Source organism: Polyergus mexicanus, unplaced genomic scaffold, assembly GCF_030449975.1.
Source record: "Polyergus mexicanus isolate NDT 795.1 unplaced genomic scaffold, iyPolMexi1.0 SCAF_2, whole genome shotgun sequence".
NCBI lineage: Eukaryota > Metazoa > Arthropoda > Insecta > Hymenoptera > Formicidae > Polyergus > Polyergus mexicanus.
The window spans coordinates 4,242,424-4,264,021 of NW_027223322.1; the positions used below are offsets into that span (position 1 = coordinate 4,242,424).

The 21,598-nt window shown below is 33.2% G+C and overlaps 1 protein-coding gene across 3 annotated transcripts in view; it reads left to right on the plus strand.

Annotated features, from left to right (window-relative positions):
- The window catches only part of LOC138944671 (low density lipoprotein receptor adapter protein 1), a 67,950-nt gene that overhangs the window by 36,531 nt on the left and 9,821 nt on the right, over positions 1–21,598 (plus strand). For all 3 annotated transcript variants that reach the window (XM_070315520.1, XM_070315521.1, XM_070315519.1), the window contains exons 2-3: positions 15,395–15,591; positions 20,715–20,827. In XM_070315520.1, the coding sequence (XP_070171621.1) occupies positions 15,395–15,591; positions 20,715–20,827 (310 nt within the window). The remainder of the gene's footprint in view (positions 1–15,394; positions 15,592–20,714; positions 20,828–21,598) is intronic.

Below are 21,598 nucleotides of genomic sequence, written 5' to 3' on the forward strand. Positions count from 1 at the left end.
TAAAGGAGATCTGGGGATATTCTCTCATGTGGGGAAATTTCTGGATATTTTGTATAATAAAATAATATTATATTATCTTGAAAATACAAATCTTGAGATAAAATAAAAATACTATTATCTAAATAAAAATAAAACTAGCTTTACGATTATTTTGATATCTATTACATTTTTCATCACATCCTGTGTGTGTTGAAATTACTTTGGCCATTCTTCTTGCACCAAATTCATTAATATCGTCATAATAAAAATGTTTCAACATAGATATCAGTGTTTTTAAGACCCCAGTAATATTGCTAAATTATAAAAGCGTTGACATCTCTTATATGCCAAAATGTTCCTAAATTATTATATTAAATAATAAGTTGGTTTAACAATTGATTCAATGTTTAGAAAACAATAGAGTATAAGAAACAATTTTTGGTAGTCAAAATTTGATGCAATTAGAATTGTGGTATATCAAGCAATGCAGTCTAAAGACGAGAACATGCTTTTTCGTACTCGCAGGAAACGAGACGACGTAACGGCGTAATTTAGGGGCGTTTATTAAGTCACACTGCAGGGTCGTAAACACAGGAGGAGGACGAGTTACGGAACACATGGTTGAAAGGGCGGAAGGGAGGTCGGGTTGCCTCTCGTGCTCGAGCACATATCTCGCTTACAAAGCCCGGGTTCGCAACCCTATGAACTAGGGTCCTTTCGTTGGAACATACTTGCGGATTTAACTTCCCGCTTTTGGAGGGTTTCTATGTGCGTTACACGCGAGTAATATTGTAATGTGTCTGGCGATCATATAGATTCACCCCAGGAGGAATGCCTTGACAAAGCGGCGCATTGTGCCGTTGCAGAAGTCATTGTTTCGGAATGTTCGAGTAGATCGTTATAATTCGGACGAACGGATATTTAAGGAAAGTTCGTTTGCTTACAGTACCAATAGTTGCACCATTCAATAGTAATGAAATAGTGCACCAAAATGGAATATATATGAGATACAATTATATGTAACTGTGTGTGTTCTAACATATATATCGCGTATTCTTTTTTTTTTTTTCAAAATGTGACAGAATTAAAGAACAAAAATATATTTTAAGTGAATATTTCGAAGAAAAATCATAAATAGGATACACAGATAACTATACATATACAGGATGTATAGATAACTTTTTAGGGATATCTCTCTCGACATGTTATGTAATCTCTAATGTCAAAAATAATAATATTGGATTAAGTAGAAGAATGAAGTAAAAGGATCTCTCTCTCTCTCTTTCTCTCTCTCATGAAACACGTAACATAAACTTAAAAGTAAATTTGCTTGATTATTAAAATAAAAGCTGCTCTTTTTCTTTCTTTTTTTTTTATTACATTAAGGGAAATTCAGACATTTTATATAATGCTGAAATAATATTTTTTGAAAAAATAGAATGTTCTCTTGAAACATATATTACATATATGTATAATAAAAACGTTATTACAAAATTATATACATGCGATTTTCATAAAACTTTTTTCCATTTTCACAATATTAAACTCAATTTTATTCGCTTATGTTAGAATCAAAAACGTCTTATAATAATGTTAATAGCGTTTGTAAGATAGCTTTCATAATTTTACTTATAAATTATAAAAACTTCAAGATCTCTTATATGTTCTCTCAAAATGTTTCTAAACTATCTTATATCTTATATTAATCACAAAAGATATATATTAAAATTCACCATAAATTTATTTTAAAGTTTCAATTTTTTTCAAAGAAACAAAACTAAAATTAAAAATATTATATTATTTGAGCCGTATGAAATATTAAAAAATTGGCATAAATTTTCATCAAATTTTCGTATGAGGCAAAAAGTTCATTCTAAATTCTCATTGCAAATTCTCATTCTCTATTATTAGCAATGCTAATGCACTTTCGACAAAGAGCTATAACTCTTGTTCCTTCTCTATGGTGACCTAAAATAAAAGATGGTAGAGCCCAGAGCTCTGGCGGCTAGGAGATAGAACGATTTAACGGATCTTGCGCAGCCTCGGGGACTGAAAAGAGCGAGACAAAAGCTGGACCCGGTCGTCTAGAAAAGCTAGGTAGCAGCGTGTGGAGCGAAGCGTGGAGGGTTAAAGTGCATTCGAGTTAAAGCGAGTTCGCGCAGACACCGGGGATGAATTTTTTTGCTTCTTAAGCCGCTCGACAAAGCTGAGAGAACGGCGAGCAAACGGAAAATGTTTTGGAAAACTGACTCCGACTTTCTATCGTAGCTTCGCCGAGGGCTTTCATTTCAGCTTTTCCATGTCGGCGCGAAGCTTTAATTGACTTTCATCTTGGCCTGGAGTAAACTTTGTCCCATGTGCGATTAGATCACGTGCGTTAGATCGATTTGAAGTTTCTCATTTGCGAGACAGAATTCCTCATTTAAGCGAAAGATTGGCGCTTATGCAATAACGCTTCGGCAATATGGAGATAATCGGGGTGATTAGTGATAGTCGAGTGAACGTGCGACGAGATTTTTCTGCGATAAGATGAATGGATATTAAGTAAATTGCTTAATAATTATTGAATTTAGCGTATTAAGATGCAGTAAGAATTTAATTAAGAAAAATTGGTTGTATTTTCTCTAATTATTTTTTTCTTAGCGCAAATCAAATTAAATACTATTTTTTGCTACTTCTTCATTCTCAATCAAATATCATATTATTAAACAATAATCGTTTTTTTCAAAATAGATTAAATAATTTATAAAAAAAAAAAAAAAATGAAGATTGATGATTTAGTTATATCGGACAAATCAAAAACTAATTTTTCTAACGGTAATCTTCTAAAAACATTATTAATAGAATTAATGTTTCTTTCAAAATTTTTAAAAGTTAAACTCAAAGATATACTTAGGTAAATATTTTATACAAGTGTTTACTTTTTAGAAAAATGTCAGTTTAATTTATTTGATTCAATATTTTGTACACTTAAGATATAAATAAACAAGAATATTCTTTTACCTTTAATTAATCAAGTAGATGTTATATAATAATTGCATCTGCATTGTTATGCATTATTGTATTATTTTTAATACTGTGTATAGTCTAATTCGAGAGTCTTTACGTACGTACATGTATATATATATGTATGTATATCCGATTGATTGGATAAATTATGCACACTGCTCGAGGCTGCTAATTATGCAAATCCAAAACTAGACGCGGAAGTTCATTTACTTGCCTATGCACCTGATCGATTACTCATTTCCGACCGATCGCTCGTAATTCCGTTCCGAAATAGCGCCTGCGGCGGTAACGTGCGGCAAAAAGACACGAAGGTACCGTTCGATCGGCAGGAAGGTGAGCTCAAAGGGGAAATAAACGGGAGAAAATCCTTTTCTTTGGATTGTCCCCTCAAGACGAGGAGAAGGAGAAATTGCTTCTCGCGTCGGCATTGTCGAGAATCTTTCGTCGTTTTCAGGACGATCCTTCTTTTTCGGAAACCCTTATCGACAGAGAGAAAGAAAGAGGAAGAACTTGACGCTTCCTCTATAAAAAAGATTCTTTGTTTCGAAAGAATAATGAAATTTTGCGAACGTGACTGGATAGGAAGTTCTCCCTCGTTCATGCGAATTCTTCTCTCGGATTTGATTTTTCGACGTCCTGAAAATATCTTATCTCCTTTTCCAAGTTTCAAATATTTTCCCGATGACTTTCTGACACTCTTCAGTCGCGATAATTGACGTTTTCATCCGGAAAATTTCTGTTGCGTAACAACAACTAAGCTTGGCCTTAGCAACAGCGGGATCCTTCCTTCGAGCGTCTTTTTGATCACGAACTCGTGAAAAATCTTATTATCTTTTAAGCGTTACAAAAGATCACGTATCTGGTAAAGCGACCGTGTTTGATAATGGCATATTTTATGCAAGACTGCAATAAGTTATTAAATATATACTTTATGGACCTGTGTTCTTCAGGAGAAAATAGAATTTGTCCTCGAGAATCTTTTTTAATGTGGAAAAAGGGAGAGGCAAAGGATATAAATTTTTGATCTGATTAGAATAAAAAAATAACTAAATGGGCAATATGAATATATTTATAACTCTTTTAATAAAATTTTTATAAAATTCATATTTTCATTTCTGTTTTAATAAAAATAAAACAGATGCAATATGCGAGAATATAAAAGAGTAATTATAAAAAAAGGATAGATTTTAATATCAACCGTATTTAATCGTCACTATAATATTTCATATTTTTCTAGTTTTCGATTTTAACATCGTACTTTACATCTCTCGATGAAAATTTCTCGACACATATAGAGCTCGGTTGTAAAAAGAAAGCGCGACATATTTTCCACACTGTATATTTTAGGGACAGTTTTCGCGAGAACAGAAGGTCGCGCGGATCCCGTGAAAAAGAACACTATATACTGGTAGGTGTTCTCACAGTTTTACGGAATAAGGTCGAATCTTCTCGTATATATCTCGTGTTTTGCATCTTTCATATCCTTAAATCGAGCACGGTCGAGCACGTTGCAGGTCCGTAGAAGGTCCGTAGAGCGGGATTAATTATCCAGCTGTAAGATACTTCCTATAAACCCCTACGGATATGGCCAGGCATTTTCTTCCCCCCTTCCCTCCTCCATTCTCAACCGTCCTTTATTCTTGGATCGCTAAATCCATGGAAACAGACGTGAAACCCAGAACAGACTCGATTCTCTCAAAGTCGGCACACAAACTTTTCGCGAAATAGAAGCGGCGAAACTTGACTCGAGTCAATGCCCGACGCGAGTTCGATCCAATTTACCTGTCGCACTTGTCCGAGAACGGACGTTACAATAATGCCGATTCTCGCGGAGGATAACTGGCAGAACGCGTTTTATATTGATAGACAAAACAGTGAAAGAAAAAAAAAAAAAACATTCGGAAACATTTATTTTGATCTTTTATATATGTGTCATTTGTCTCTAACATATATCTATAAACATGCACTTGATATTTATAGCAAAAATATGCGATTTTTATTAGCGATTTATTAAATCGAAAAAATGATATGCTTTTTATGAAAAGCTAGAAAGATCTAAATTAACATTTACAAGTAAAGTAATAGCTTCGATAAACGCTTTATCAATACAATTTGTAACAAATATTTATAAATCTTAGTTTGTATGTTTATATTGTATATTATATATTGTACAGTATTTATATATAAATTAATATATATATATATATATATATATATATATATATATGAATTATTATTATTAGCGTTATAAAATAAACCATATTTTTCTCTATATTTGCTTTATTTCTTTCTGAAGCAAAAATTTCGCAAAAGATTGTTCTCGATATGGCTTTACTTTGGGAGACTCGTGATATATATTTTTTAATTATTCGCCAAAAGAACACAGCTTTCGCTGCACAAGTGCAATTAAACGGATCGCTAACGCGACTTTGAAAAGTTCATTCTATTGCATCACCATGCACCGCCAAGCACAGCATTTCTTTTTCTTTTGCTTTTTGCTCTATGTCAAACGGACAATGAAAGCGGTCACTAGCGAGAGTCTTCGCAGTTTATTTTTTAGGACAGTAAAATTTCTTTAAATATCTTAAAACTAAAGAAGATCAAGAATATCTAATTAACATATTATATATATAAAAGATATCCGATAATTATTACACTTTTTTAAATTGTTTTCTTCTTATTGTTAGCGCAAATTCAACTCTAAGCACTTCCTCCAACTTTATTATCTGTTATTTTTTTTCTAATGATCAATATCTTTTTCGAAATAAAATTTATTGGAAATTAAGTTTAGATTGATACAATTTGATTATGTCTGATATTATGGAATGTGGCCAAAAGGGTATTTTCAACAGTTTTTAAAATCATGAAAAAAAGTCAGTAAAATATCTCAATATTTCTATTAGATTAACAAGTAAGAAGCAATTTAATCATATATATTTAGTAAAAATATCTTGTCGTTATCGCTTCCATCCAAGAATACTTGTAAAACTTATAGAATTGTGCGAAAGATCGTTTATACAGAGAGAAAAAGAGAAAAAGAGAGAGAGAGAGAGAGAAAGAAATGGTTTATAAAAACTTTAGATTTCTCCTGGAATGAATAAAGAGACCGACGTATCAAAAGGATAGACTAAGCTCCGCCATATTATTGTCGTTGTTGCATTTTTTTAATTAGTTGCGGGCATTGTTTTTACGCTCGAGGCGAACGAAATTAGTTGGTAACGTGACTTTAAATTAAAAAATTTGCGCCCGCAAGAGTAAGCGGAGAAGCGCGTTTCTCGGCATGGCTTGTGGTTATGCACGCTCCTCCTTGTTCCGCTCACATAATCAAGAGAAGTGCAGAGACACCGTTTCGGAGAGACGCTATTACTAGGGCGAGAATGCCGAGTATACGGCTTCCTTTATCTCATTGCAGCACTCTGCGTAGGAACGATGTATCGGCCATCGATTTGATGCGGTATTCCGTCTACAAATGGAACATCCAGTGTAGACACACTACCAGAATATATATTTTGATCGTAATTTCCTCGAATTCATGTTTAAATTGGAAGATTTTTGAATTATTCCACGATCGATCTAGGAAATATCGATTTATTTTAGAAAAAAAAAATTTATTTTATTCTCGCGAAAATTTTTATTGTCCAACATATCAAGAGAATATCAGAGAATATTTTAATAGAAATATTTTCGTGTTTAAAATATTCAGATTTTATCTTTGAAGGATTCTTAAATAACATGCTGTACTTTGCCCGTTGTCTCTCTCTCTCTCTCTCTTTCTCTCTTATACTAGTTATCCGATAATAATTTATTAATTAGAAAAGAATGAACTTTCTTTAATAATATCTACAATAATATTTTATCTCTTCAATATTCTTTTGATCTTATTCTTTTTACCTTTAACCATATATTTCTCAAAATGATGAAAATAATTCTTGGGAATTCATCGTTGAGGAAAACTTTTTGGAATTTATTGTTTTAAATTGATTTATATTTGTACAAATACAAGCGACAAAGCTTCCTTTCAACTAATACGTACCGAGTTGGCAAAAGCGCGTATTTTGCCATGGAGAAATCGACGTTCATGGCGAAGCACAAGCCATCCATTACTCTTTCTCGTATAATAATCTCGTAAAGAGTAGGGAAACTGCGAAAAGCCGCTAAAATTAAGGTACCACCAGATGAATGACGACGGTGGCAAATCAAGATGCGCAGCTTCCGTCATCTCGAATCTCTTTTCAAGAAAGAAGAGGTTCCACCACTGCTTGTCATTTGCACAAGTTGCCATTTCGCTTTGTCGCTTCCCATTCCGTTTAAATTTTAACGCTCAATCACTGTTTTCTATCTTACAGATGCTCTATATGTTCACCATTCTGATATAAAAAAAAATATATAAAAAGTTACAATAATTACGACCTGATCAAATTTTAGTAAAAACTAAAGGAACATTCGTTGATAGATAAATAGCTTTATTAGCACGCAAACAAAGTATTGCAAAGTATCATCATAATATGATATTCATTATTATATTCTTTTCTGGAAAAGAATATAATGAATATCGTAATATGATATTTATTATATTATGGTCATAATATGATATTCCTTTTCAGTATATTTTGCTCTGTTTTCGAGCAGTGGCAAAAATAAATAGTTCATCTCAGCTTTATAGCGTTTCGCGATATGGCGCCGTTCCGCTTATTTTCTAAATTAATGGAAACATAAGAGTACGAATACACGGTGGCCGGTACGGTGGTGCGCAACGCAAAGTTTCACAATTAAAAGTTTCTTGGAGCCGCATGATACGTCTATATGCTACATCGTGCAAATAATTTATACGCCGAAATCCAGTCTTCGATCCCCGCGGATATACGCGGGTTCCGGGTTTACGAGCTGGAAAAAGCCATGAATATTTTACGCTCGCTTGGCAAAACAACGCTACCGTATTCAAATGAATCGGCCGCGGCTGTTCCTTTGAGATTATGTGGACGATTGCTTTCGCCATTGTTATTATGATGATCTGTTTGTTTAAACCGGCGGTTTAATTTCTTTAAAAGAAAAAAAAAAAAAACCTAGTCAAACTGTTTTCGTTTATTTCTTTTTTTATTTTTCAGCTATAATTAATTACTAATTTGTTGCTGTTACATCGCATAATGATATTTCTCGTTCTAATTATAAAAATTAATAACTGCACCTTTAAATCGCATTAAGCGATCTTGGAAGGATATATTAGAATTTAAAAGATTTAAAAGAGTAAAAATATTGGGACTATTATTTTTCGCAAATGCATCAGTCAATCCAGGCCTATGAAGCTCCATCTTACCAATTTTTTCTCTCAGATATCGTATAAACGTCGATGTGCTTTTACGCGAATCTCGTTACGCGCGTAATCGCCAGAAAAATTGCGTATTTCGCTATCGGAGAACCGTGATACGTAAATATGCAAACGCGATTACAGCTTGTGCGCGCGCGGTTGTTTATGAGGTGGAAAAACCTATGAACGCCTTATCATGAGAAATGCCGCTGCTCTACGAAACGGGAGCACGGAAACGAGATAATTTTATCTAAGAAATGGATAGAGAATGGATTATATGTGCCGAGCACGTTTCTATGCTAAAACTCTTTTCCCGTATTACATTTTAATATTGCATTTCTGGATCGATTCATAAAGTCGATCTTACCTTTACAAATAATTTTTGCGTCTGATCTTTTTTGTATTATTTTTCTAGTCTAATTTAATTTTGTATGCGTTCTTTTCTTCTTTTATTTTATTCGATATATATAATTTAGAAAGTATTTTGCTCTACTTCAATATTTATATTGTATTATTTATGGAGTAACAAATATTATGCGAAACGCAAGTCACTCTCATTAGCAAAAAATAAATAAAACGTGACATCTATACCGCCATCACCTCGTTCGAGTAAAGTACGGTGTTACTGCTGCGCACCGGTTAGACGTATCTCACGGGGGTTCATCCCCCGTATCGCCGGAAATAAAGATCTCGAGTTTATTGAGCTCCGTTCTTTAGTTCAGTACGGCGATTCACCTCCTCGCCGTCACGTGAATCGAGGCAGCTCGTAACTCCGAGAAGGTTTATGTCGATTTCGAGGCCACCCTTTCGTTTAGAGTTTCGATTAGAGCGAAACATTGCAAGTTACTGGGGACGCGAATGGGAAACGTGAGAAACTTCCACGAGGATTCTGATGTTCCTCGAAAAGATCCTGATTAAAAAGATCTAACTAACAGATTGCCAATGTCTCTGTTACATTACACAAAAATGATTAAAAACTTTTTGAGCTCCTCTTTTTAGAATATAAATTGCATTATAAAGAGATATGTATGATTCTTTGATGGATAGTAAAACTATAATAAGAATTGATAGGTTTGAATAAAATAAATCGGATTAAAATAAGAACTCAATTTTGAACGCGGAAGCCCAGTGACAATATTTTTGAATAAGTTATTCAATTTCCCTTAGCTCTTTATTTTCCTATCTTCGCTCGTCAAGCGGAAATCTTTTTGGAACGTATATTTTTGACCGAGCTGTATTTTCCCTATAAAGTAAAGATATTTTTCTTTCTCTTACTACAAACAATTAAATTTCATATCAATTGTACACGGCACGAGCTTTGTAAATCGCGACATCTTGAAAATGTAAACTGCTCTTCGATGCGATGGTTGTTGTATTCGACGGAATAAAATCGCGATCCAATTATTGTCTATATAAAAGAAAATCTTATCTCTTGAATAATAATTTTTCCGCGCGTTTGCAAAGAAAGTCGCGAGGTGTATATGTTATAGATATATACGTATATTTTGCACTTGAATAAATATAATATACATATATATATATATATATATATATATATATATATATATATATATCTTATAATAATGATTATATAAAAATGATGAATCTTGTGCCAGAAAAAGAAAATGCGAAAAGAGGTGTGACTTTTGGAATGTTTTATTTCTTTTTTAGATAAAAGAATCTAACGAGATTCTGCCTTCTTTTCTTTTGCTGCTACTCGCTGTAAGCATTAACGGGAACATCCTATTAACGGGAATGGGAAATTTTTGTTGCGTACGAGCGCAGTTTGGAGGCTAATTTTCGCCGATTTAATTTCTGAACAGCGCGGCTGCATTGTTTGTGCTCGTGCGTTTGCACACGATTACTATGCAGTTCGAGACTCCTATCAGCCGGCTCTAAATACATTCGATTGCATGCATAAAATGGCACGAATGTTTATGCGAATGTTTCTCTTATTTGTTAAAGGGTATTCATTAAAAGTTAAAATAATTCCTCTTCTTAACTATTGGATTTATAATATGAGAATTAATTTAAAAAAAAAAGATATAGTAAAATATTAGATAATTTTATATAACTTAATTATATGTTTTCTTTTGAACTGTTCATTTTAAATACGTTGATAACTACATATGATGTTTAAGGATTTTGTTAAAGTAATATCTATCTAAAATTGATCCAAGAAATACATACTATTTTGTTTTATATTTTCACCTGTGACGTAATTACAATTAAACAAGATTTTAATTGAGATATTAAAATTAATCGATAATGCTTTTACTTGAAGATATTGAGACTTACGGATTCAATCGAGATTTGAGAATTGCATGAGATACTTTTTCAAGTTTGCGCACTCGCAATTTCGCGGATTGGAAAAGAAAGGAAGGAATAGCCCGTTCGATAATTTCATATCGTCGAGTTTTACCGGTGGCAGCGATGGAATTCAGTTGTGATTCCAAGTAGAGAAATATTGCATACAAGGAGGAAAGAAATATCTGGCAGCAGTTACGTGTCGCGGACCGGAGAAACGAATGAAAGCGCGTAACCGATATGGATACGCGCTCAGCTCTCCGGATGAAAAGCCGTATTCAATAGAAATCCTATGGTGAATCGCCGTCGCGAAATACGGGCGAAATGGCGAATCGTTCGCTGGAACGTCGTATTGGTTTTTCTTCTCAATTTTCTGCCTTCGCAGCAAGCAATATCCATTGATTACCGCGCAGTAAAATCATCGTCTAAATCTCTCTTTAACGAGCAACGATAACAAAAGACATTTAATTCCGATAATCTCGTATGCACAGAACTGGAAATACGGTTTTTTCTTTAAATGTTTTAGCAAGTATCGTCTGTCAATAAAATTTTTTAGACGTGCAAAAAATAAAATATTTTTCGACCTATATATTTTAAAAAGAAAATAATTTTTCCAATATTTCGAAGAAACTAGCCTTTAACGTCAATAGTCCTTTAGCTAGTTAAACTTAATGGTCTGAGAGCATGCTTCAATGTTTAAAGGAGATTTAAAGGATACATCGTGCGTAAAATATACAATATATCTCTGGTATCTCTTTATTGTTGGATGTCTCGCTATTATAGATTATTTTCCATTCGTAATCTAATCTATCTCTTTTCAAAGAAACAAATCTACGTACACTATATATATACATGCGCGTCGAGAATCGCGGCGATGTTCCTCGTTGCATTGATAAGATTGCATTCGCGAGCGGATTCGCAAGAAAATTCACGCGGAGAGATAGAGAGAAAAAGAATGAAAGAGAGCGCATCAATTCCATTCCCATCGTTCTTCAACGGTATGTATTGAACATGGGAGAGGAAAAATATCGTTGGTGAGCAACAAGCTTAAGGAACAAAGTTTCCCCCGCGGTTAAGCCCGTGCGTACATCGGACGAATCAGATCGTAAGCCAAGTGCGGGTAGAAATAAAATCGACTGGCACGATCGCTCACTGAAAGGTCCCCGACGAAGATTTTATTCGCGGTCAATCCACGACTGGATCGACTTCTCGTCTCTACTCGAACTATTTAAAGGAAATTTATATCCCAGGATGTGTTTTTTATATCCATCACGCCATTGATTTTACCATGCAAACGTCAACCAGCGAATCAAGACCGCATGAATGAATCTGCCAAGTGTAAAAATTAGACTTCTAAGAACACGAGTTCTCTCTTCCTTCTCTTTCCCTCTCTCAATTTCTCGGATAGTTAATTTCTCTCCCAAGCTCAGTCGTTCCGCGGTCGTTTTAGTAATTGCTGAAAAAACTTCAAGTAATTGGCCCAATTTCGCGTAGTCCGCGTCCGAAGCGGGAAAAGCACCCCACAAATTGCTTTTGCCCAAGAGAGATAGAGAAATAAAGAGAGAGAAACGATTTGCTGCCGCGAACTATAATAAAGAGTTCTTTGGACCAGAGATCTTTCCATTTCGTCATGGAAACTGCGTGTCTCCGAAGATCCTCCGTCAAAAAAAAACTTGGATCGACGAGATACATCGAAGCGCTCGTCAAATTTATGTTATCGACGTAACACATCGTCCTTATTATAGTTCATAAATTTTCGTAGGAGCCTTATACGTAGGGTGTCAAAGAGGAATCGAGGAAGAAATGAGTAAAAAAATGTATTTGCACAAATTTGGTTAAAAAAAAAAAATCGATAATTTGTGAAAAGTATGGGAGCGATATAATATCCTGAATAATACTTGAAAGTTCTCATCGCGTCCATTGTTCCTTCGGTTACCTTTCCCGCGATGGAACTTCACGAGCACATACCACACATATCGGTTTTCCATACCGCGCTGCGCCGGATGGGGATAGTACGGTTAGGCATAAATTTTCAGCCGGATGGTGCTGCATTTCCGTCAGCGACGTCGCGCGCAGAATGGCTTTCACGTAGTACGACCTGTCAACGCGGCCGTTGAAATATTAAAATACTCGTTTCGCGATCGGCTCGGAAGTCAATTCTTTTTATTCCATCAAGGAAACATCCGTGGAATAAATATTCGCGTCGCGACTAAATTTATCGCGGTCTGAAATCTGCTATGTTTACGTTAAAAAAGGCTTTTTGTCCTTTAATCTGCATTAAAAAACAATAAAAAGAATATATTTTAAAATATTTTTTATATTTAAAATTTAAATATTTCAGTATTTATTATCATATATAATGTATCATTAAAATATGATGTATAATATTATTTTATATAATTTAAAGTATACATTATATACTTGTATAAAATTGTACGCACATCTCGTATGTATAAAAATTGCATGAAGATCAAAAAGTAAGAATTCTGAAATTGATATCTTTTTGAATAGAATTTTTTTGATAAAGCTTGCAATATTTCTAAAATTAATTTTTCTAAGGCGAGAAATATATTAGAAGAGCCGCTTTATCATAAATTTCAATATATAAGATATCTCATCATTTATACGCGCATCTGATATGATGCATCTCGCAAATCACGATATCGTACGTCAAGATGCATTTCGCGGTGCGACGTTTATCGAAGAAATTGCTCGGAGCAGCCGCTTTTATTGCGAAATCGAGCGAGAATCTCTCCGGACGTTAGAAAATTGTTAAAGATTGATAGTCAGTGATACGGAAGAAAAAAAGTAGGCAGAAAGTGCTCATTGACAAATTGATACAAATGGGCCAGCCGGCGATCGCGTTTCCTGCGCTTTCATGTCTTCCGCGTTCCTCGATTTGCGGAAACGTCTACTGTCTGTTTTTATTCACCGACAACGAATCGCGTATTTCGTATGTACGTACATATATCGTGTGTTGCAAGAATGACTCACTTAAATCAAATTAACCAAAGCTTGCTTTATTTTATGATGCAAATGTCGATGCTTAGAAAAAATAATCTTTAATATCAAAAATTATAATACATTATTTTTTTATAATCATAAAAAAAACCTAGTTTTCGATTTTATTTTATATAAATGCATTTTATTCTAATAAAACTTAATTTTAAATAGTGTTATTAAGATATTTAAAATTAAATAAATTTTAAAATAAAATCTTTTTTGTCCCAAACTTTATGGAGGAATTTGTACTCGAAAGACTTTAGACATATGCTATACGCGACGCGATTGATGGCCTTTATCGGATTACTCGATTTGTACTTCGGCTTTTATTTTTCCGGTCGATTTGTGAGAGAAGAGTCGCGTGTCAGAGTGAGAAAGTCGGATTGCATATAACGTTCTGCCATGGTGGCACGAAAACTTTTGACACATTGTAGCACGAATCCTCTAACTCCCCTAAAGCAATACACGTATATTCGTAGGAATGACGCCCGCGGGATCGCGCGAGGCTCGATTTTTCTTTTCTCGATCGCGAGGTGTCACGATGCGCCCCGGCACAAAAGTGGTAACGAATTCTCGCCACTTTTACAAAATTGTTCCGCGGGTAAAGTTGTACATAGTTGACAATAATGTACGCACATACACTCGCCCGCGTACTTTTTCGCAAGCGAGCAATACTGTTCCGTTAACTTACGACGAAGACGAATCGCGGTAACAAAACGTTTTCGCGAATTTTCTCTTCTGTAATACCGATTTGTCTATATTGTAAAAGGTTAATTGTAATTATATTAAACAGAGAGAATGAGATCAACGAGCCATTAATAATTAATATATAAAAAATATCGATAAAAAAACCAGTTCTGATATAAGTCTACACAATTTTTATTTTATAACAGTTACAATTCTTTCTTTTAGAAAATAAGATGATTAATTTTAACTTTCTTCGAAACACGTAATTTTCTGTGAACTTTTCTTTTTTATCGTACATCAAAGAACAAACTATACTTGATTTCTTACTTTGTAATATTTATAAGTTCGATTCAGGGGAATTGTACTTTACTTTATTTTATAATAATTATAACTCGTCGACAAAAGTGATGAATTAGATTTCCATCAACTTCTTTCTCAGAAGAAAATAACCTTCTGTATGTTTTTAAATATTTTTACTTTATTACTGAGTCAAGTTTTATAAAATGGCGATCTGACATTTTTGCATCGCAATTTCTCTCGACGGAATAGCAACAATTCGACAAGTTTTGAACTGGAGAACGATGTACACACCTGGGGCATCCATTATTGTAACACACGTGCGGCTATTCCTGTCACGAAGTGGACAGACAACGAGGTTGGCTTATGTGGTTGCACGAACTTGGACTAATGTTACATCGGTCATCCCCCTTTCCGTCCACCGTAACATTTATCTCCACCGGATTTATATGTCTGTGAAGAGAGTAGCGGTTTCCAAATTTCTGCTATTACATTCTTCCATTTTCTATTAATTTACGAAACAATCTTCACGATTATTTCCATGATCGTACATTCAACAAGCAAGTTTTTAACAGTCAAAATTTACTTTATGTAAAATTTTCGAATCGAATTTCAGGATCATAATATAATATTTTTTCCTCAAAAGATTCGAACAATAAAATATTTTACGGGAAATTTTATTTTGATTTGAATTGGGTGGATTTCTTTTCATTCCGATTTTACGCAAGAGAAAAGCGAATTTTATATATATAATACTCGCTAGATTAATTATAGCGTCTTAATATTTTATTCGATGTTAACTTGCAGAATTATGCGAGGAATGGGCGTTGGCGAATAGCCGTGAATGCGTAGAGGGTAGTGGTTCGGCGGGCACGACGCACGGGGAGGAATCTGAGGATACATCCGAGGCAAGATTCATCCTTAAATATTTGGGCAGCACCCTCGTTGAGACACCCTCGAGTGAGGAGGCTACGGCAGAAGCCATCAAGACCGTCATCACCATGGTGCGTATTCGATATCTTTTCATGATTTACCTTCTAAGCTTAGTGACGTATTTTGGAACAGCATTTATAGCCTGACAATTTTTTTTGTAATTTCAAATCACATTTTTAAACTATTTTTTATTAAATTTACGTGAATTATATTTTTTCTATTTTTTTTTTCTTTGTTGATTTATTTTTTACGCTATAAATCACATATCTCAAATAGTTCAACATTAGGAAATAAAGGATTATATTGTATCCAATTTGCGAATTCTGTCATATATTTGATATTTAAATATTGTATTATATTATATTAAATTTTTATCTTCCTAGTTTGAGAAAATTTTTTACATTCTTATTTTGGAAATTAATGATTCAGAAAAATAATGTAATAGCTTCATATCATATTTTTTTATCCAATATGTAAATTACTTTTTTCCGTATATATAAAATGTATAAAATCATATTTAAATAAAGAGACATTTCTTTAATCTTTTTTTTTTTTTTTAATAATTTACAACACACATTTACGTTACGCTTTATAACTATGAATGCGTGTAAAATATTTTGCGCAGAGTTTTAAATTATTAACAAATTTGACGTTTGCCGAGAGGAGAGAAAGAGAGAGAGAAAGCGGGTTTGCCATCTGCACCAGAGATCGGCACTATATTATTTATCGTCGAAATTATATCGCTCTGTAATTTATTTTAAACCATTTTCCGACACGGCCGCCGTGAAGGGAATTTAATTGAAATTGCAAGGTACTAATTCCGCGCATAGCCACGAATTCGTTAATAAAGCTAATGAAAATGAATCGTGATTACTTTGCGCCGCGTTCATTCGCCACTTCGTCTCTGTCACGGCTGACGAGGAATTCGTCTAATTTTTTTTTTTTTTTTCGTGCTTTATTGTTCAACAGTCTGTAGATGTTGTCGATCGCTGATGTAGTTTTTGTCGAATCACGAATTTCCCAATCATGGCTATTAATGCGCGGAATTCGAGAATTAAAAACATGCAGCAAAAAAACGCGATGAAAAACGAAAAACGGTAAAATAAACAAAAAACGACATTAGTTAGAAATGTTTGATTCAACTTCCACTCATGTTAATTACGTTCGACTTTGTATGTGAAATATCGCCGACATTGTTTATTTTGTTTCCGATGAAACGAGTTTTACTTTACTCGTAAAATAGTGCCGAATACATAACGTTTAACGTTTTATTAAAAATAAAAATTGATTTAAAAAATAAAATTATTGCGATAAAAAATGTTTGCGAATTTATCGTTTGATAGAGTTTTGAATACAGTCTTTGTATTAGTGATTAATGTTAAAAATATTAAATTAAATATTATATTAAATATCGTTTATATATATATATATATATCTTTCTCTTTCTCCCTCTCTCTCTATCAAAATCATATTAATTAATTTGATAAGAGTACTACAAGAATGATTTGAAAATTAATTTCATCATGAATCAGATTGAAAGAAGAAATCGAATTCAAGAATGAGATAAAAGTCTATCTATAAATTTCGATTTAATTTAGCAGATTTAGCGAAATCCTCGTTGAATAACGTAATCAGGGAGGAAATAAATTTACGCGATTTAGCAACGATTCGAGGAACATAATTAATTAATAACGAAACTTCGCGCGCCTCATATAATTCCAATTTCGAAGCGATTACAACTCATACCGAGAGATTACATGAACAGCATCGCAGAAAGCGGTAGTGTATGACTGTATGTACTTCGGCAATTTCCTAAATAATTATTAACGGGGAGGATTAAGTCCACACATGATGAAAACACGCATGTCAGAGAATTTTGCCTATTTCGATGATGAATAATCTAAAATATAATGCTTATAATAAATTTATAATTTATTATAATATATAATATATATGATAGAAATATAAATATCATTTTTACAATGTCCACGATATACAATATTTATAACTTTACGATAAAAATTATTCATGCGAAGAGAATTTCTCTCTCTTTCTCTCCTTCTATAATATATTTATAATTTTCAAATAAATATAATTTATATAAAATTTGTACAAAAAATATCGTTGTATAAAATTTATAAAATTATACAATATACACGTGACAAGTATAATTATAAAAATCATTTACACAAAATTCCAAAAAACGTGATATAACTGTAAATGCGAAACTGCAAACCGGAACAATATAAAACGTGAAGTATGTTGCCCGGTTTGACTGTTCGTGTTGCACTAAGCTGCTTCGCGTCAAACGATTTTACTGCATCGCGTCTACAATGCCGAACAAGAACCCTCGGCATTGGGTTTTTGTGAACGGCGAGCTATATGTCGATTTGGATCGATTCGAAAGTTCCTCGACGCGTGCAATTGTATTCCGCGTCGGGAAACTTCCTGCTCATAGCCTGCATCGCGCCTCGTCTTTGCGCGCTAACTGCCTCGTCGGACTCGTCTTCTCCTTTCTCATCGTCTTTTGTACTTGTGTAATTGCGTCCATTATATTGTTAATTCCTTCTTGTAGCGTCGCAGCCATATTCTGTGTTTCGAAAGAGAATCCGCGGCGTTCTTTGTCAACCGTAAGAATAATAAATTTGTTTGCCCATTTTAGTGTTTCATTAGGAAACGAACTTTCTTTTGAACAATTAAGCGTGTATAATATACAATCAGTTATGAAATATATTTTTCATAACATTCTTAGATATGTTATATTGTGTGAACAATAATTAATTTTTTGACACTTTCGAGATGTTATATTTCACAGGTTTCATCGACGGTTAAACATAGAAATATTGTCTTTATTATTTCGAGATAATTTGCTCACTAATTAAACTGAGTCTCGCTCGCGAAATGGAAGATAATGTTGTTCGCGCGTCTAATAACAACGTCTTGTCTTGTCGCGACCATAAAGGTAACTCTACGTAGTTTCCATCATGTAACTCTTGCCGCAAGTTCTCGCTGATAATGGTATTTAGTGTTTGCGAGCAAGAATCTTGTTGATACAAGACTCCCTAAATTACCGCCTGATCTTTTAGATATAATATGAATTAACAGACATGAGTCAGTGTTAATATATATAAGTTGCTACTTGTCAGTCAAAGAGAGACGTCTACAATCGTTTTGTTACGATCAAATGAAAAAGCTACAAAGAGAAAACAATCTGTGAAAATATTTTAATCTTGATTTTCTTTTTAAAACGAGAACATAATGGGCGTTAAGATATTTAATTTATCGAAAAAGCGAGAAATGCGCATTATATCCGGTTTCTTGCAACAAATAACTGTTGAAAGCATGGCTGAATAAGTAGAAGCATTACGCTCGTTGCGCTGCAAATTAAACGTGGCAATTATAAAATAAACAAAAAGATAGATAGGAGTTATGAAGCCTCGTTATCGCTGCAAGATTTTTTTTTTTTCCACGAAAGAATTCATTAATTTATCATGAAACTTCGTGTGCGATTATATTTTTATAGATTTCACTCAGGTTTGATGCGAATTACAAATCTCATTTTGTTCAATTCAGATAATTGTTGTTGTTATTTTAATAGAAGAGGGCAAAAAATTTAATTAAAGTCTCTCTCGAGTGACTTGTAAAATAATTTTGCAGATAATAATATCGTTGATATCGTTATTAAATGTGAAATTTAATACAAGATTCGCCTTTGCCGTGTAATTAGCTTCTTGTATTTCATCATTTGTTCAACGATAATATCAATTAAATAAACTAAAATTATTGTAGGAAGAATCTCTCTAAATTTTTAAATATCTTTTGTATTCAAGTAATAGTATTAATTCGAAATTAATCGCGGCTACTATTATATTTATTTTACCAATAAAATGTCTTTTCGCTCGTAATGTTTCTTCCATGTTCTTATTGTTGTTATTTTTATCTAAAATCAGAATTCGAGATAAAAACTCTAATATATTTATAGCAATTTAAATTGTTAATTCTTTTTTTTTGTACTTTCTTGAATATATTAAATATTACTTAATAGTCACATTTTCGAACGCGAATTGTATTATCATGAATCCCGGTTAATCAGATTGCTAAGTAGGGATTAGGCAAACGTGTATCCTTCCCTGATTACGTATCCGCGATAGAAAGGCCCATGAGATCCGCTCGAGAATCGCTGGATTAAGGAACGTTCCGGAATTTCGCGCGATCGCGATTAAGACGGCGGGGATCTCTATGTGCTGGTTAAATTGTTAAATGGACCGCTTAATCCGCGTGAAGCCCCGTAATTGCATCACCATAGAGCGACGCGGAAGCTTACGATTTAGCAACGAGATATTTGATTTCTGAAAAAGATAACCTGGACCATTGCATTGCTTTATTTTATTCAGCTTTATGCCTCGAATTTACCCATAGAGGAAATCTCCGAGTTACTCTAATAATAGTTTTCGTAAACATTGCCTCCTCTGCTCGAGCAAACGATGAAATTGTCTTATGGGATGGAAAAAATAGAAATCTGATATTCAGTGTGTGAATCTTTCAGATTATCTTTTTAAAATTTCTTAGTCAAAATTTTTATGTATAGAATTTTTATGATTAAGAAAAAAGGGCAGGAAGATGCTTCTAATACTCCTAATGGAAGTGCTCCTAATCTAAGATGTTAGAAAATAAATATAAAAAAAATTGCTGTTTAATGAAACAATAATTAACCTTTTTCTTCTCTTTCACATATACCTCCTTATAAGAATGTCAAAATTATTATATAATGCAAAAATAGAGTTAATTGATCAAAGAAATTAGAATAATAATGTCTACATAATTGGAAATTAAGATATAAAGTATTTGAAAATAGAACCCACTATGATGGTTCATCGCGGGTGTTATAATCATATTTTTATTATCATATTTTATATGTACATTTTTTCAAATATAAACATAAACATATATATCTTATGGCATAGAGAAAGTCGTGAAATGAAGACTTGAAGATTATTTCGAAATTTTTAATTATATTATCTTATTTTTTAAAACATTTTTTGCTTTTTATTATATCAGACTATATTGCAAAGAAATTAATCTTGAAAAAATAATAGAGAACAAAGATACTTTTATGAAATTAAATTTTATTTGATAATGGACGAAAGCTCTTGCACATGATTGCACTTTATCCTGTCTATTTCATTTGTTGCAGGCGAAAGCAAGCGGAAAAAAATTACAAAGGGTCTCTTTGGCTGTGAGTTTGAGAGGAATTAGGATGACGAACTTGACCACCGAAGAGGATCAGCTTCAAGTGTCGATATATAGGTATGGCATTAGATTGAGATATAGTCTAAATATGTAGAGAGAATAATATATAGATTTTTTTCTTTTAAGCAATATAATAATGCCAATCAAAGAGTCTCGTATCGGATTATACAAAATTACATTTGAAACCTTTTAAGTGTTTATTATTAGCGTGAAAACTGATGTTAAAGATTAATATTACAAAGAAATTTGAATTAGAATAAAATTAAAATTTGAAATTAGAATCAAGAAATTTTAATCTGATATTCCATTATAGGATTTAAATAAAAAGATCGCAGTATCTATTATATATTATATTTAACACCAATTCAGTTTGTATCGACGTCTACAATATTTTTGATATTCACTATTCTTATGTTATTTGTCGATTAGTTTTATCTTTATCTTTATCTTATCGCACAAAGGCAGCGCTTCCCTTATTAATACAAAATCGAAGCAGTCTTATAATATATAATAAAACTTGCGCTTTTTTTCGCCTTTTCAACCTTTTCTACCTAAAAAAGAGAAATATGATGTATTTTACTCGATGCGGCAAAAATATAACGAGAACATGACGAACGAAATGCAACGATAAATAATTGTTTTTCGCGGAACATGCGCGATTGAAATTTTAATCGCGCCGAATGAAACTCGTTTGCTATATATTTTTCCGGGAGTTACCTAGCCGCGACAAATTATATTCGATATATACATACATATATACATACATGCAAGAAAAGTTGCATCGACAACCCGACGTAATGACGACATGACGATGATGACGCAGCGAGC